This window comes from Anser brachyrhynchus, assembly GCF_964034855.1.
Source record: "Anser brachyrhynchus genome assembly, chromosome: 5".
Taxonomy (NCBI): domain Eukaryota; kingdom Metazoa; phylum Chordata; class Aves; order Anseriformes; family Anatidae; genus Anser; species Anser brachyrhynchus.
Genome location: NC_137699.1, coordinates 49,542,788 through 49,560,841, shown reverse-complemented (window position 1 = coordinate 49,560,841; position 18,054 = coordinate 49,542,788). Strand labels below are relative to the sequence as shown.

The 18,054-nt window shown below is 36.8% G+C and overlaps 2 protein-coding genes across 5 annotated transcripts; one reads left to right on the top strand and one right to left on the bottom strand.

Moving 5' to 3' along the window:
• Positions 1–1,114: 1,114 nt before the first annotated feature.
• CPSF2 (cleavage and polyadenylation specific factor 2) lies at positions 1,115–15,280 on the bottom strand. Of its 2 annotated transcripts, none has more exons than XM_080596266.1 (15): positions 14,987–15,280; positions 14,417–14,602; positions 13,100–13,259; positions 12,903–13,008; positions 11,221–11,350; positions 10,303–10,418; positions 9,549–9,736; positions 8,836–9,126; positions 7,623–7,723; positions 7,121–7,321; positions 6,288–6,440; positions 4,922–5,147; positions 2,764–3,063; positions 1,698–1,832; positions 1,115–1,592 (listed from the first exon to the last, which is right to left on the bottom strand). In XM_080596266.1, exons 2-15 carry the CDS (start codon positions 14,563–14,565, stop codon positions 1,500–1,502), a joined length of 2,349 nt encoding a protein of 782 aa, XP_080452392.1. In that variant the 5' UTR covers positions 14,566–14,602; positions 14,987–15,280; the 3' UTR covers positions 1,115–1,499. The 2 variants fall into 2 exon arrangements, with proteins under 2 accessions (XP_080452392.1, XP_080452393.1); XM_080596267.1 differs by having other exon boundaries at positions 15,136–15,280.
• Positions 15,263–17,982, top strand: NDUFB1 (NADH:ubiquinone oxidoreductase subunit B1). 3 transcript variants are annotated; one of them, XM_080596317.1, is made up of 3 exons: positions 15,263–15,401; positions 16,037–16,181; positions 17,664–17,982. In XM_080596317.1, the coding sequence occupies exons 2-3, from the start codon at positions 16,042–16,044 to the stop codon at positions 17,698–17,700; spliced, it is 177 nt and encodes a 58-aa protein (XP_080452443.1). In that variant the 5' UTR covers positions 15,263–15,401; positions 16,037–16,041; the 3' UTR covers positions 17,701–17,982. The 3 variants fall into 3 exon arrangements, with proteins under 3 accessions (XP_080452443.1, XP_080452444.1, XP_080452442.1); XM_080596318.1 differs by having other exon boundaries at positions 15,264–15,401; positions 16,040–16,181; XM_080596316.1 differs by lacking the exon at positions 15,263–15,401 and adding an exon at positions 15,489–15,628.
• Positions 17,983–18,054: the final 72 nt, after the last annotated feature.

The following is an 18,054-nucleotide window of genomic DNA, read 5'->3' as shown; positions in this document are numbered from 1 at the left end:
GAAGTTCTGGTTGTCAATGTAATAGAAAATAAACCTTTCTTTATATACTGTTGCCAAAGAAGTGTTGAGCTGTTTAGTCATTACTAGCCAAGATTTTTGCATGTAACAAAACACGTTCTCATTTTGCATTACATTTTCAAGTGTTTTACATTTTCAGTATCTAGTTCTAGCAGCTTAGCTGATTTTTTTTTTATTTCGTTTTGTTAAGGATGGACTTCAATTTCAAGTTCCTATTTTAAACAGTATAAATCATCTGTAGATCAGATAAACTATTAGTCAAAAATGAATTGCAAGGTAAATTCTTACCATTAATAGCCCACGGGGCTATTTTTTTTTTTTTGCCACTTTGTCAAAAGATTTTTTTAAACATATACACAGAGAGCACATATGACTGCTGTTTTATGTAAAAACAAGTAGGCAACCCTCCACTGCCAAAACTGGTGGTTCACAGATGGGAGAAAATGGAATTAAAGAAACTCTCAAGAGGCCATTTGTATGCATAAATTAATTTCTGAGAAATTAAGCCACACAAAACTGTACTCATCTTCACCTAAAAAGTAAGGACAATTTCCAGCATCAACAGCTACAATAAATCCCGTTGTCAAAACGTGCAATAGTATGAAACATGGCACAAAAGCATTAAATACATCCTATGAACTCAGATCTCCAGATAAAGGATCTTCTTGAACTTGGTTCATGGCACTCTGAACAAACAGCGGTGCATAGATAAAGACTTTAGTCTTCACAAGTATTAAAATCAGAACTCAAAAGATTTTATAGTTGGCATAACTCTGCAAAGCGAGAAATTACAAATTCAATAAGTTTGTACAGAAGTTACTCTGAAGCACACAATCACTAGATTTTAAGCTGCCTGACAATTTTCTCCAGTCTTCTTAATGTAGCTGTTCAAAGCAATTTTTTGATCCTGCAGATTAATACTTCATATAGAATATGAAATGCTGTACTGGAACAAACAAGTAAGAGCAGACAGCAACAACATTAAGACACGGCCAGATGAACACTGGGGGAACATTTACGTAGTCAACTTTAAGTGGGCTACTGAAAACGTAACTGAACTCCATTTAAAACAAACAAAAAAAAGGACTCAAGCCTCTTCCAAAAAGGACAAAAACCACTTCCATATTTAATCTTATTTTAGAATAGAAGAATGACTTTGTACTCTTTGGCAGGGAATCTATCAAACCACAACACGTCCTGTCAATGTGAACCTTTCCTGAGAAAGGGTTCATAGCCATAAACTCATTTATAATGTGTTACGTAGGAGATGGCAAGTCATAACAGTTTGAGTCAAGAACATGGAATGTACCAACAAGTTTATGAAGAGTGACAGTAGCAGTTATTTACATGTTCAGGGTAGTTAACTGTTCTTTATGAATTACTTCTCCCTTGTATAAATTAGAAAACTACAAAAAGTCAAGACTGAGAGAATTCCTCATCATCTTTACAAGTTCAAGTAAAAACACCTTGCAGAACCTCCTTTAGACAATAGCATATTGCTTGTATAAAAGGTCTCTTATTCTATAGAAGTCTTGACAGAGACAGCCTTCCAATCCAATGCGCCCTGTTTCGGTCTGAAACAAAAGACATGTTTCAGTTTATTATCTTTACACTAACAAGACATTTAATTTTCATTTAGAATATTATTTACCAAAGAGTTTAAGAGACAGAACACCTACCCTGCGAACAGCCACCAGATTGTTGCAGACAAGCACTCCTCCTACAAATTCAGCTTGTATACCTTCTCGCAAGAGAACTTGCTTGAAGTCAGATAGTCTTGGCTCATTCATAAACACAGACTGGTGTCCAAGAACCTTTAAACAACACATAAAATTTTAATACTCCTGCTACTTGTTGTCTTCCATTTTTCCAAGTATCTCCTCATCATTGCGTTGGCAACAGCATGGCCTATGGACAGGCTGGGGGACTATGAATGAGAAGGTTCTATTTCTGTCTACTTGCAGCAAGATGTTTCCAGGACAGGCAAACATAGAAATTACTTGTCAAGTAAAAAAAAAAGATTTCTTTCTGCATTCACATATTGCAGACAAAACTGCCCTTGAAGATATCTTCCATGACGTGTTACGACCAGGAACAGAGATGCAGTAAGCTGCACTGCTGATCACTACAGATCCATGACAACTGTCACCGAAGTATGAAGAGACTTTAGAGTTGTCTCCACATTTATCTAACTCCTGAAACAGACTACATTTAGGACTGTACAACAGTATCTTAAGATGTAATTCATGGATTAGGAGTTATTTTAGTAATTCACTGAAAAATGAAATAACATCTATTCACACAAGCAACTATTTTCATTTCAGAGTGAAGAACAATGTAAAGAAAAATTAAATTAATGAACTCAGATCACTACTAGAGGCAGAGGTATATGAATTTCCAAGACATATATTTCTACTTAAGCATATGAAGTAATTCCCATAGCATCAACAGAACAGAACAAGACCCAAGAGTGACTAAATAACCGATTTACAAATCCACAAGTACTAACTACAAATACGAAACATTACGATCTCATTCACAAATAGTTGGTAACTGTATGCTAGGCACTATTTGTGAATGCAACAGATCATCCTTGCTGAAAAGCTTAAAATCTGAAGGAACAGTAGCAGGCTTAACTAAGAGAAAACCAAACATGAAACACCAGTTTCAGTTAGACTTTCATTTGAATAAGATCACAGTTATTAACCTCTAAGTACTAGAAAGAAATCAGGGAAGTTCCTATACCTCATGAGGTGGCAGAGGTTCCAAAGTAGGAATGATCTCACTCTCCTCACACATCTCCTTATCATCGTCACCAAAGAGGCTTTTCATGGCCTTTTGTTGTGCAATGACACTAGAGTCCGAAGAAGGCATATCCACTTGCATCTCTAAGTCTTCATCTTCCCTCAGCTCTCCCTCTTCCAAAATAACTCCCGTATCCACTTTTGAAACTCGCATGTCCAGGACACCATCTATCCAAGCCAACTCAGCATCCTTGGCTTTACAGAACTGAAGGGAGCTGACAAGAGAATCTTTTAACCTGACCTGGGTTGCACAAAAATAAAAGTACTGTTGGTTTGATGGAAAACACACGGTTCTTACTTCAAGTTTCCAAAATTAGCAGTTTCCCTTTCACCATCTTTCTGCACAGGTTTGACTCATAGTCTTTTGGAGAGAGAAAGAAATTGGTATCTCTAAGGCAAGACATTCAATACTTAAAAAACAGTTTGAATAAACTTGATATCAGCAGTCAACTTAAAAAAAAAAGAAACCAAGAACAATACCTTTGTTTTTCTTGATTAAAATAAGAAACTTACATGACTGCAAACAAGTTAAATTTATGGCAGGAACAATCATTGACTTTTAAAACATCAGAATTTTTTTGTGGCCAAGGGATTCTTCAGTTGGCCTTAGTAAATCTATGGAAAATTTACACAGCTACATTCAGGTTACTAAACTGGAGCTCCAAACTTCAACCTTCTTTAAAAAAAAATGATAATTAATATTTTATTGCAAGAGGGGATGTTGTAAATATCAGACTAAGTGACCAAAACATTACCCTGATTCCTCTGGCACATTCCAGGACTCGAACTCATTAAAACCCTACTCTGAAAGACTGCTATCCACATGAGATTGTGCAGGATCACAATAGCAGAATCAAGGCTGCAACTGTACAAATGAAATTGCAACTAATTAACTATCTGCAACACAATTCACCCAAAAGGCATTAGGTTTCCAACATCCCGCTCCCATTTATTTTCTAATTCAATGTCTCCGATGTACTTCATCTCTTCAGACAGCTTCCAATTGAAAACAAAAAATTTAAATCTTTGAAGACTGAACTACCCCCTTATAAGATAAAACTGAAACAAAATATGGAGCTATTAAATTTTTATTCAGATAAATATTTTGTGAAAAATCAGAAATCTCATTTCTTTCACACTAGCAATCCTCAGAGCTTTTTTTAAAAAAAAAAAAAAAAACAAAAAAAAAAACAAAAAACAAACAGAAAACACTGCTGTTTTAATAATCTCCAAACATATTAATTTTGAGTAACTGGAGCTTTCTGCTTCCACAGGTAACAGATTTTTCTCTGTAATGTAGCAAAAACACCTTTCAACAATTCTACTGATGTTTTCCTATTAACTTTAAAAGGACAGAAGGCTTAAAAGACTCAATACCTAAACTGCATGTGAGATGCTTTCCTCTGAACAACTTCAAAATTTCCACCAGGACCATATGAAATTTTCATATGCTTCACACAAATTATCCAAGTTTTCTCATTTTGAGTTTAAAGATGAAAACTAAATGTAATGTATTAAAGAAAGTGCAACATTTTACCATTACCTCACTTTTTTTTTTTTTTTGTGAGGAGAAAAGAGGTGGTGGTAAGCAGAGGTACCTTTTAAATAATTTCTTTAACATTAACTTGCTCCTGACTGTACTTGTTTATTCCCAAGTACTATTTGGGTACAAAGGGTCTCATACTTTTTTTTCTTCTTCTTTGCTAAGTCTCCTCTTGAGATTAGAGAAAGAATTCTGAGTTGCAAGCAGTTGTAGCATACAGTGGCACCTTAAATACAGACACAATAAGTCCACTAAGACTAAAGCAAACTGATGTTCTCGTGGACATAAACTTTGCTTTCTGCATTACAGGCAAAAGTGGACTGATCTCACATTCAAGTTTTGTTTTAAGCACTTAGGAGTAAAATTCATTTGAGCATAAGGAGAATGCCTACTCATAAGACAGAAAAAAGCTGCCAGTGTCAAAATCAAGTGTACAGATATGTAGCTTTGTGCATCTTCTCTCCCAAAAAAACAGAGGGCCAAATAAGAAAGCCTGCCAGTACAGCTTTATTACAGTTGACAATATTTACATAAGTAACACAATCCTGTAGCTTACCTGATAAATATGAGTTTCACTGGTTGCATCTACAGTTTCATGTAGTTTTGGCATGTAAACTTTTATGTCTTTTCCACCAAAAGCTCTGCAACATTCTGCAAGGTCCTGGCTGGCTTCAGGTGGTCCATGGACAATGATCAATTGTCTTGGTTTCATTTGGTTAATAATTTTTTTAATTGAGTCCCCATCTGAGCGTCCTTCGTAGTCAATGTATGTAACCCTAGCTCTAGTTTGAATTAAAAAAAAGAAGAAGAACAGATTTTAAGATTAAAGAAAATATTTTGAAACACTCAAAGTTTGATCAAAAATTTTGATTTAAAAAATGAAAAATACTTTTAAAATATTCTACATCAAAAAAGCTGTCAGTACAAGCTGTTTTACGGATCAGTAAAATAAAGAATTGCCAGATATCAGCACATACATATATTTAACACTATAAATTCCCAAAATTCACTTACATAGTTATCAAAACGTGACTTAAGAGTACGTGAATAAGTTCAACCCTTGTTAGCAAAATATACATACACACTTGCTTATCTGTGCTGACAAACTGTTGTATCATTTGCTCTTCCTTTTACACTTCTCCTCACATAGGAACCAAAGTACATATTTCTTAAGAGTAAGAGCTGTAAGATTCTGTACCATGCTCCCAGAAAGACTAGTAAAAAGCTAATTGTGATTATTCTGGAGAAGAAAAGAGAATCCTATCCCACTTTCTTAATTCCAAACTAGCCTTTTACCCAATTTGCACAATACCCGTGCCACTATTCTAATAGCATGGACTAAGGCTCCTAAAGCTGAAGACTCACTGGAATCGTACACAGCTGCATACAATTCAGTACACAACATTTTTCCGTAATGAATTTTGCAGAGCTGCCCACAACACGCTATCTTTCCCTACAAGCAACAATATCAGCACACGCTTAGTAGCTCCAAGGAATCCTCTAGCATCAGAAACTTTGGAGGACAGACTCAGGAGACACATGTAGTACTGGGATTCTCCAATTATCCCTTCATATCAAAACAGGTAACAAGCAGAATTCAAAGCAAAACAGAATGTGAAATTTAGGCACTATTAACAGCTGATACCACGTTGGCATACATTTCCTATTAGCACTTCTACAAAAGACCCTCTTGTTGCATGAGAAATAAATGTAGCCACTGCCTACTGTCACAATGTAAAAAACCCAATCACTTCAAATATTTTTTTTTTCTTCTCAGGAAAAAAAAACGCATGAATTTTAGCTGGAACAAGTAGTTCTGGAAAGAAGGCAAAACAGCTGAATGCTGGTTACAACGCATTGGCCTTCTGAACAGTACCCTCCCTAGCTATGAAGTTACCAAAAATCAGAACAAAGCCACTCACTTAATTTCCATGGATTCTGTTGCTGAAATACATTTGGTGGGAACATCTGATAAATCCTGGTCCATAGGCTCCTCTCCATTTGTCAAACCAGATTCTAATTTGCTTTTTTCTTCTTCTGTTGCCTGAAGTTCTGGAACCAGAAAATCTTCAGGTCTAAAGGATGAAAGGCATTTTGTTTTTAATAGTCTTATAGTGACTGCAAAGCACTACATAGTATAGAAACAAGTAATCCTCATTATAACTACTGACTTCTTTTAGAATCGTTAGTGCTAACAGTTTTATTACACTTGCCTTCAATATTTTCACATGTGAACAGAGCTCATTTGGAAAATATCACCTTCATAACTCAAAAATAAACACGCTTTTGATATCTTCCAGAACATTAGCATGTTGAAGGTTTCTAGCATGTATTCCTCACACAAGTAGTACAAATATTGCTAGATTTTCCTAGGTTGAAAGATGCTCCTTCCTGTCATAGTAAATTTACGAAAATTATGTGTCATTTAAAGTAGAAAAAATGTCAGGTTCAAAAAAATTTAATCTTCTCTCATAAAAATAAAAGCAAAAAAAAAAAAGTCGTGAAAACACAACCTAAAAGATGTAAGCTTATGCCAAGAATCAGTGCTCTGCAGCTTCAATCCTTATCAGAAGCTTCCTGTGAAACTTAGCACAAACTGTTTTACAGAAGCCATTCAAATGTTACCGTGTTTAGGACTGAACATAACAGTGTAGCAAGGGAGAGAACGCTGATTTTTATTTTTATTACTTCTATTTTTGAACTGTTTCATAGCTGTTACATGTTACTAGGCACTATCACTGCTTTCTCTACATACTTGATAATCTCGCCATATTCATCCCATTTAATTCTTTCTTCGGGGGCTGGAAACATTGGATAAGATTTCTTTGCTTGTTTGAAGAAGCTTCCTTTCCGGCTACCTTCACCCTTCATCATCAAATCATGTTTGGTCTTATGTACAGTTGGCTGATCAATATCTTCTTCGGCATCACTCTCATCACTGGAATCGATATCTGCCCTGAAATGGCATTCCAAGAAGAACAGCATTTTCTTTTTAATTCAGGTTTAGAATTACATAAACACACTGACTAAGGTCAAGGACAGTTTATGCATCTGAGAAGTTGTTCACAAACAGCAGATGAAACAGGTCTATCTTAACGACAGATTAAAGACAACCATTTCTGACTCCTCAATGCCCTCAGACAAGCCTACCAAAACCATGATTTTCATTTATCCCTGTAAACAGTTGACGCATCAAGCTGATCACACAAATATCAACTCTAACAATAACAGCAGAATGCAACAGCCCACATACTTACTCTTTAGACTGTTCTAACTTTTTAGCCGCTTCTTTCTTTAGTTTCTCCTTTTCTAGGTACTCTTCAAGTTCTTTTCCTTCCAACTTGACACGTCTTCTCAACTTACAGATAGAATAAAAATTGACATTACTGTGAGTAGCTGACATGATTTTAGTATTTCTCCTACATGCTGCTGGTAAGATAACATTTAATTTAAGTACCAAGGGCAAATGCAACTTGTTTGTCACGTACAGACAAGAATATGTAAATGTGTGGCACCTTAGCATGGCAACACCATAATAATGTTATCAATTAGCAGAGACTACTTTAACAGAAAAACATTTCTAAGGTATGAAAACCAATTAGCTTTATAAAAATTCCTTAGAACATCTTCAGGAAACATCTCTCTTCAATAACTGAATGCAAATACCCTATAATGAGCAGGGTTTTTTTTGACCTTTGTGTAACTAACAAAAAGTGAACCTTGCAAAATGCTATACTAGTAGTCAATGCAACATCAAGTTTTGTTTCTTGTTTTCCACAGAGCAAATTAGAATATAGGTCGCACTGGATAACGCAGAAATCTAGAAATAAGTCTAGTACTGTAATTGAACATTTCCAATCCAATCTAAAACTAAAAGCAGGCTGTATCATCAGGATTGAAGTTATCACTGCGACCACAGGGGACTCCTGTAAATTGCCAGCATTTACCAGAGAGTAGATGTAGGTATACTACTTGAAAATAATTTGAAAACATGATTAATAATTAATTGTATTCTTTTAATTCCTAAATCTCACTTATCTTTTTAATTCTGGTGAGATATACTACACTGATTTGACTCGATTCTCCCCTCATCCCAAACCGAAGTCATTTCCAGCAAGAATAATACATAGCATATTGTGATCTGCATCTAAACCGTCAACAGATTTGTTTTTAATAATAAAAAAGACATAAGAAGCGTTGTTTAACAATAAATATTTAAAAGCAACTTCATGCTCATCTCTGTTAAGTATTAATTCTACCACACCACTGAAAAACAATTCCTAATGTAAGATCTATTTTTATGCAAATTTATCCTTAACATGTTATATATGCAATATACTTATTTCAGATTTCCTTCCACCACTAGAAGCATTTTCAGCAGTCAAAAAAAAACCCACTAAATTCAGTTTTGCTTATACCCCGCCAGATGGCCCACAACAAAAACTTTTAGATAAATGGACAAATTCTTACCTCAATATCTATAACCTTCTCAGAAGGATTATCAATCAGGAATCGGGCTAATGTTCCAGGTGTAGTGCGGTAAGTTAAAATTATAGAGTTTTTGGAATCCTGGCACCACTGAATGAAAAGATCTCTTGAAAACCCACACTCTAAATCAGGTTGACTGGCAAGAACAACTTTTGGACTAGGCACTCGAGCCAGATCAGAAAGACTATGACATAAGGAGAGATGGCGGAATTGGAAAGGATTGTTTCGCTTGTCTTCAAAGCACCTCATCAACTTATCGCTCATCCATTCAACCTAAAATATGTATTAAGAAAAAATTATTAACAGGAAAAAAATGTAAAAACGTACAAACCTGACAGTAAGTACAGGGCTGAAATATGTGTGATTACATCAAGGTTTCTCAGTGTGTATAGAAATAATGCTGAGTGTGAACACCACAGAAATGAGTACTTTTTAATAGCTATACTCTATACTGACAAGTCTTGTGATTAAAAAGAAAGTAGAAACGAGTATCAAGAAGCACAGCAGTAGCCATGACTAGACACTGTGTCACTTGATCAGAACATTTGAGAGAGAAATACCAACTCTAGAATAAGGTAACACCCAGTCTTTGGCTTTCTTTTTAAACACTGTTGGGGAAAAAATAAAAAAAGCTCTTGAATATACATCCTGTTATGCTCTTCACAATTGCATTTTAAAATGAAAACAAACCAAACCTGTGATTTAGAGAACTCCACTACATTGTAGCTGACATTATTCAGAAGTGCTAGAGAGTAGACTCCTAATCCTGCATCTTTTGTTCTCCAGATCTGATCAAGAAGTTGAGCAAGTTCCAGAACTCTGCCTGCTGTATCCACAGCTATTAATACATTTCCATCACCTCGTAACGTCTCCAAAACATTAGCTAAAAAGAATTAAAACAAAACAAAAAAAATGCTTACACTTTAAACCACAAGTAGGGTGTTTGTGGGGTGGTGTTTTGTTTTTTCCCCTCCTGTATCACACTGACGGTCATTAGTTAAAAGCAAACTGAACTCTGAAATACATTGAACTTCAAGACAGAACCAAAACTACGTTTCCAATTAAATTAAAAGGAGTTGGACTTTTCTTGGTAGCTCTGAAGATCCCACTGCCCTGATATTACTTTTTAAAATAAATAAATACAATCTGTAGAATGGAGCTTAAAAAAAAGAAGATTGCATTACTGAAGGTCATTCAAAAATTCCTTAAGAAATCAAATGATACTGGATAAAATACACCTTTTTCAGTTTTATATAGGGTACAATTCTTTGTCTTTAGGAAAATGTTTTACCTACAGGATCAGTACCATCAGGAAAGACTAATTCAAAATTTGTTAAGTTTTAATAAAGTTTCTTAATTTAGATACTGGTGAGCTTCTTACAGGAAAACAATTTACAGTGGTAATAAAACCTGTTACTGCTATCTTGAACCCCAGAACAGAATACATACTCAGTAGCTGCTCATCCCGTTGCTTCCTCCTGGGTTGTACATAAGTAGCATTAAATGAATCTGTAATAAGCAATGAAGGCCTGCTCAACATTTCCAAAGAACATCCATTCAGATGGCTGTGGAAAAAAGGTCAAAACTCACTTTCTGCATTTCCATTTTACAAGAAAAAATAAGACAGCCAGCTTCCAGATTTTTACGTGTACAGAAGTCAAACTCCTCAATAATAGAAAACTATTGTATCACATATAAACAAATCAAAGAGCTTCTTACAGAAAAGACTTTAGACCAAGAATAAGAGGATGTTTAAAAAGATTCAAAGTCCTAACGTACAAGTAATTTTGAGGCGGTTGACACATAGCATAAATTATATTTAATATCTACAATTGATTAGTAAGAACAAAGGCAGTTTCAATTAGTTTCATTTCTCTACCTTCTTCTCTTCTCATTCCCCAAAAGCCTCTTTCATATAACTTTAATTATACCTGGAACAGACCTAAATTAGAGCCTGGAACAGGTTCCCCAGAGATGTGGTCAGAGCACCCAGCCTGCCACGGTTCAAGAAGTATCTGGACAATGCTCTTCAAAATGTGGTTTAATTTTTGGAACGTCCTGTGTGGAGCCAGGAGTTGGACTCAATCATTTTTGTGCGTCCCTTCCAACTTGGGATATTCTATGATTCTATGTTTCAATTATTAAATTTGGCTTGATGCATAATACAAAACGTATTAAGGACTATTAATGCGAAAAAATGTTTCAATGTTTATTTTCTTGTCTTTCTTTCAAATCAATTCATCTGAATGCATGTGAAATTAGTGGTCTTATGTATGGAAAAGCACTGCTACTTCCATACCTATTTATTACACAAAGTGATGCACACCTAACACATCTAAGAAATATAGATAGCTACATTGAACTTACATCTCCCTCTTGTGGTTGAAATCAACTGCATAAACAATTTCTTCCTCTCCATCTTTGACAATCTTCCAAATTGTGCCTCCTATCATGTGACCAGCTGGCAATGGTGTGATTGACAGACCATGTCCTTTGCCTACAAAAAAGAACCATCTTTTAAAAACCTCTCAATATTTTAGGTACATCACATGTACTAAAATCCATTACTCTAAATAAAAAGTAAAAAAATAACTCCAAAACTGTTACCTGGAAAAAAATCAAATGAAGTGTGAAAATCAGTAGCATCTCTCTCCTTGCCATCTAACCAGTAACTTCACGATGTTACACTTCTTGCAATTCATTTCTACTCTGTCTCCAGAAAAAGAAACTAAAGCAAAGAGCACTTCTTCACGCCGCCTCCCACCAGTACTCAGTGGCATTGCCAAGCTGCTGTAACTACAGACCTAAACAGCAGCAAGTTACATAACAAACACATCCCAGGAAAGCAAGTAAGCTGGTGAAAGGCACACCCCCCTCTGCTGCAACACAAAATACTTACTGTATCATTCACTGTCTAAGTGCTTAGGAAAAAAAATGTAAGCTACAAAAAACAGAAATTTGCCAGAACAACAAACATGCAAGTGAAAGAATTCCAAGGAAAGATGTCTACGTGCTACAGTCAGGGATGACTGATCTTTTCAGCACTACATGCCGCTTTTCTTACTTTTTTAAATGCATGGCTGCTTCTTGTCACTCATGCTAGCCTTGATCTTTGTCAGAGTAAAACTAGAGCAACCATGACCGTTATTCATTGTCTTTGATCCATGACACCACCTAGAACTGCACAATTGCAGAACTTTAATAATGATTAGAACGTGCATTACCTTCTTAGATGCATCCATCAAAACTTCAAGTCACTTCCATTAAATATGAAAAAAGTAAGGTGTTTTGATACAGTTTTTCACTAAAACTCTTACCAGATGTAAAAGTTGGTAGCACAGATATATCCTTGCTACAAATACCTTGAAAAAGCGTCAGCAGCCTTTCAAGAATGGAAAAGAAAAATGGACATGGGATGCCAAATTACAGGGCAAGAATTTCAGCAAGCAGCATTGAGGAGCTGGGAGATCTTGGCGACAAGCTGCTGGTGATCAGCTTATGTGTGTCTGTGCAAGGACAGCGTTTCCATTTCATTCTGATCTTTGAATTCAGCAACAGCGAAAAGATGCTGATTATCTGTACGCCACAGTTCCTAGCAATAAGCTACACTGAGTATCATTCAGAGTCTGCAAAGACCTCGTTAAACCATTCACATGCTAAAACTTACTATCTGCACGTTATTTGTTCTCTGGAAAACTTGCTTTTGTGTCACTGGTTACTGAGGAGCTCTGAGGTATGAATAAGTATTTTTTAGAGATGTGAATAAACACCAAGAAAAGTTACAAAAAAAAAAAAGGAGAAACTAGTCCCTAAATATGCTTTGGCATAGCCTCCTCCTCATTAAATGGAAGTTCTACCCACTACCATATACAATTACTAATGCCATGTGTTCAGCTGATATAGACTGGCACAGTGTTACTGAATTCAGACTTGCAAAAATGCTTAACTTTCATAGACATACCCCTTTTAAAAAGTTACCTTAACTGTTAATGAAAGTAACAGTCACTAGAAGCAGTTTATCAAAACTGTTCCTTACAGAACAACTTTACCTTTCAAGTTCACAATCTGAGAAAACTTGAGCTGTTGTATCTTATCAAAGGCTGCATCTACATCATCCAACGTAAAGAGTGTGAAATCTTCAGTATTATGGCGGGACTAAAACAAATAAGAAGCAAAGAATGTTCAAAAACTTGAGCCATCTACCTTACCAACGATGTTGCGTATTAAAGTATGAACTTAAATATACCTGATAGAGGTCATACATAAACATCTGTCCCATTTTATATACAGGAATAGTTGCATAAATGGCACAATTCAACCCCATTTTTCCAACCGCATATGGGAGAGCACCAAGGTGTAGAGGGTCAGGATGAGAAAGGAGAACAGCATCAACCTGGTGTACATGTCTACAAAGGAAGGACAACAGAAGTTGGTGAAAAGAGTTCTGAATGGTATTATACACTTCTGACTATGACTATTTTGAGAACAACTACACAATCTGAATGCCAAACAAGAAAATTCAAATCCTTCCAGGTTTAAAAAACTTCATTAAAAGTTGGAGATATTTCCAAATGTTCTCAAGTAATGTTAGAACTTAAATACGCAAGTGAGTTCTGAAAATGTAACTTCAAGGCCTGGGTCATGTATGAACTTTAAAAAGTTTCACATTAAATTCTTGATTAGAAAGACCTTAACATTTACTCTGACACCAAAAAGTTCATGAACTGAAGAGTCGAAAGTATTTTTGGTGCAGGCAGGTTTATATATCTAAAAACCTAAAGCAGACTACAACTTTTCTTCAGATAAGAAGAGACAAGTAACAGAATCCAAGAGTCAATAATCTTTATATTGATAAGAATCAAATCCAAATGTTTTGTGTTTGTTTTTTTTTTCAAATTGAAACAGTCAAGTTATAATTCAAGAAAAGCGGTATATAAATTTTGATTTTACTTTAAAAAGTCATAACTAAAAACACAGGATGTTTTATGTTTCACAGAATTCTTATGTTTCAGTCTTTTACCAGCAATCAACTCATGCATCAGGAAAGCTCCTCACTGTAAACGTGCGAGAGTTCAGTATTAAAGTCTAGACAAGTTGATTTCTTGACAGGGCTGGGATACTAACAGAAGCCGTTTTCCAGACTGACAGTTCGTTAAACTTGAAATACGAGGCAAGAGTTGAACTACTTTATCTTCAGCCTCTATACAATAAGGCCTCTTTCATTTAAAACTTAGTTAAACATCCTAAACTATTTTAGGGCCAAGGTCAGCCTCCCATAAACTTGATACAGAGCAGAGTGTATGTAAAAACACAAAACAAAACATCCAAACCAAAACAAACTGAATAGTTTGAGAACTACAGTTAATTGAGGTTACTTGTTAGACTAAAAAAAATTTACTAGAGATGTTTAGTAGTATCCTTTAGCAGCACCCTTCACATAAGGCATATTTTGAGCAAGTAAGAACAATTTTGGATGTAACATCACCATATAGATACCAATGACTGGCATTTTGAAAACTTTCAGAAAAAGACAAGACCTATTTAAAGCGTGGAAGCTACTTACTTCCTTAGGGAGTCAATAACGTCCATAGAAAAGTTTTCATCCCAGCCACAGTCCAAAAGAAAACGGAATTCATCTACTTGCAATAGATAGCACAGGGCAGATTCCTCCTGCACCCCTGAAAGCGTGGTCAGCTTGATAATCGATGTCATTTTTCTGTCCAAGTGTTTGATTTCAGAAGGAACTAATCTGAATTGGAGAAGAAAACATTTTATTAAGTAATCCAAAGGAAAAATTTATTTATTTAGATCTCCCTCCCTTTCCTTAGATTTCTCTCTCTTAAGTTCTGAGAACACGCACGACAATGATGGTGAACATTGTTCAATAAAGCTGCTAGATGCCAACCCCTAACTTTCAGATATCAACTTTTGATCCTTACGGGTCTTTTGTTGTTAGAGAAAGCTTCGAAGTTTATTAGAAATATATCTTAAAAAAACAAAATAAGTGATCACTAGAAGCAGCGCAGGGACCAGCACCGCACCTCCGGGGCTGCGGCCCCCCAAGGTGTGAGGGGAGCCCCGCACCGGGGCAGACCCCGCCGCTCAGGGGCCGCGCCTCGCCGCCGGGGCTCACCGGGGAAGAAGAGGAGGAAGAAGAGGAAGAGGAGGAGAAGGAGCTCGGCTCGGAGCGCTGGAGCCCTTGGCCACCCGGCAGCGGGCCGAGCCCGCCGCTCCCGGCGAGGGGACGCCCCGCAGCGGTGCCCCCCGCGCCGCCGCCGCTACCTCGAGGCTCCGGCCGCCCTCAGGCCCCGCGGGGCGCGCCCCCACCGCCGCCTCCCGCCCCGGCGCCGCCGGCCGCCATCTTGTGAGGGGCGGGGAGAAGGGGGAGGGAAGGTGGAAGGGGAACGGGCGGCACCACCGCCGGGCCGATGGGGGGTGAAGGAGGCTCCCCCCGCTCCCCGTGCTGCCGGTGGGCTCTCCCGGCCTGCTCGCGCCGCCCGTTGCCCTTGGTGCGGCCGCTGCGCGGGGCCCGGCGGCGGCGAGGAGCGGTAATGGCGGGTGGGCTGTGAGGGGGGGGGGGGGGTCGTCGTAGTCTTGTCCCCTCTCCCCTCCCCTCCCCAGGGCCGGGAACGGGTCATAAACTTCTTCGTTGTCTCATAAACGGTCCAGCGAGGCTGGGAGGTTGTGGTGTGGGGAGGCCGGCGAAACTCGCGCAATGTGTTTTTACAAACGACCAGTTTTCTTCACCTGTCAGTTCCCATGTGTCCGGTTAATGGTAATAAAGCGCGCATCGGTAGGATTCTGTGTTATAAATGCACTTCTGATGGTCTGCAGAGCAGCAAACTTCTGCATGATTAGATTTTAATGAATAAATTGATGGGTTAAACGCGACTGTTTTACCGGTGATATTTGAGAAGAGATGTTCCTCTCCCATTTTAGGATAAAATCCTATTTCCCAGGGCCAAGAGTTGGTTAGGATTATTTCTAAGAAACTTTTGTATGTATTTGAGAACAAAATGTATCCCATAGGAAGTGTTTTGTGGCCTTCATATCTATTAGTGTCCCACATATCTGTTGTTCTATGGTAGGATCCTAGTAAGTGTAATTAAATATTCCAGGTACGCAACAGCTTCTATTTACAGATTTATTAGCAGCTCTTAACCTGTTACACTTTTCTTTCTAGCAGCCATGGTGAATTTTGCCCAAGTTGTGCGTGATCACTGGGTTCACATCCTCGTTCCCTTAGGATTCGTGATTGGATGCTATTTGGACAGAATGAACGATGAAAAACTGTCAACCTTCCGAAACAAGAGCTTATTATATAGAAGGTCTGCTTTAGTTATGCCTTTTAAACACATACATTCAGTTATTTTGCCAAGTAGACTTAAAGTGCTTCTCTGTTTGTTGTTAGAGTCTTAAGTACGGTATATATAGTACAGTCTAAAGAAACTTAGTAGAAGGATGCACTACATGAGATCAAAATAAAAAGTAAACACACAGATGAATAATAAACTTATGGTGTTAGGAAACAGACATCTTAAAAGAATAAAACTTAACAATTTGCTTCCATTATACTTTGCCATTCACAGTGTAGTTACCGTGGCATGGCATTAACTAAATCTTAGTATAGTATTGTTAGTGGCTAGCACTGTTGTTCTTAAATACCACTAATAAAAAGAAATCTTGAAGGATTGTAGTAAAAATACCACTCCAAACTTAACTGTAAAATGTATTTCCAAGGAAAATATCTAAAAGGGTTTGGGGGGGATTTATAGGCCAGGAGAAATTGTGTGGGAGTGTGTATGTAACATGCATTTAACGTTATTTTGTTAACTGGGGGAAGCAGAGTTATAAAGTGCATAAAGAACTAACTAGCAAGTTAGGGAAGTATTTTCTCTGGGTATGAATTTACCAACTCTCCAAGTCCATGAAGATTCTACAGGTGGAAGAATGAATATCTTGCATCTTAATGTTTGTCAATTTAAAATGGAAAATGATCTTTTTCAGCTCCTAATTAGTTTTTAGTTAACTAATTATTGATCTGAAATCAAGTAATTGGAAAAACAAGGTATATACACTTCAGTAGAAAAATCTTTGCCTGTCCAAAGCTTGTTAATTAGTAACTGCTGGCCAGTTCTTAGTCATGAAATATGGAAACCATTATTTTGTCTCTGAAACCTCAGTGGGAAACAGTCATTGAATTTTAATTTTCAGTGGATAATAGCAAGCTTCTGTCCTAAATTTAAAATTATCACAGCACTTATTAACTCAATGCTTGTGTAAGTTTGTAATTAAAAGTAATCATTTTTTAAATTAGCACAAATGTTTATGTTGGCAATTGCTGTACCTTCACTTAAAGGTATGATTGTATACAGTAATCAGTTTGAGCTTGCTGGCAAATTTCTCAGGGAGAATTTAGATAACTTAAAGCAGTGCATCATCTGTATCAGTTTAATTTTACATTACACCATGGGGTTAAGCAAATAACAGAAATAAAAATCATGCTGCATAGCATGGACTCATAGGAATGTTATCAGTTTGCAGGTGGATTTTTTTTTTTAAAACTCTGGTGTCAGCTAGATTAGTTCTGAGTAACAAAGTAAAATGATATAGTTTGTGCCACTGTTACATGACCACTTTGCAGTTGCTGGTGACATTTAGCTGTTATTTCTGCATATTACAAAAACCTCTAAAAATTTAAGATAACTTTCAAAATCAAGGTATTCTAGAATAATTTATATATATATTAGTAATTATTCTACAAAAATCATCCTAATTGTAGTCTCTTTTCTGTTTTTCTTCCCACACAGAGAGTTGAAGCCTGGTGAAGAAACAACATGGAAATAAAGACTGTTGATGAAATGAGGAATATTTTCACTTGATTAATTATCTTATCTCGAGCATTGAAAGAATACAATTACGGTTTTCATCTTAAGACTATATAAAGCTACAGAAAAGAACACCTGCAATCCATCACTGCTAGTTTAATTTCCAGTCGTACTTTTGGAAGATGATTTAATTATATGACTAATTTGCGTCCAGGAAGTCCATAACTGTTGAGAAACTTTTGTCCCTGTAAGTCATACTCTGGAAAAAGAGGATGTAATAAAGAAAAAAAACTATGCAAAAGTCAGTTACGTTGTTATTAATCTGTACGGTGTGGAAGTTTGTAGCTAATTTACGAGGTGGACTTCAAGGGGA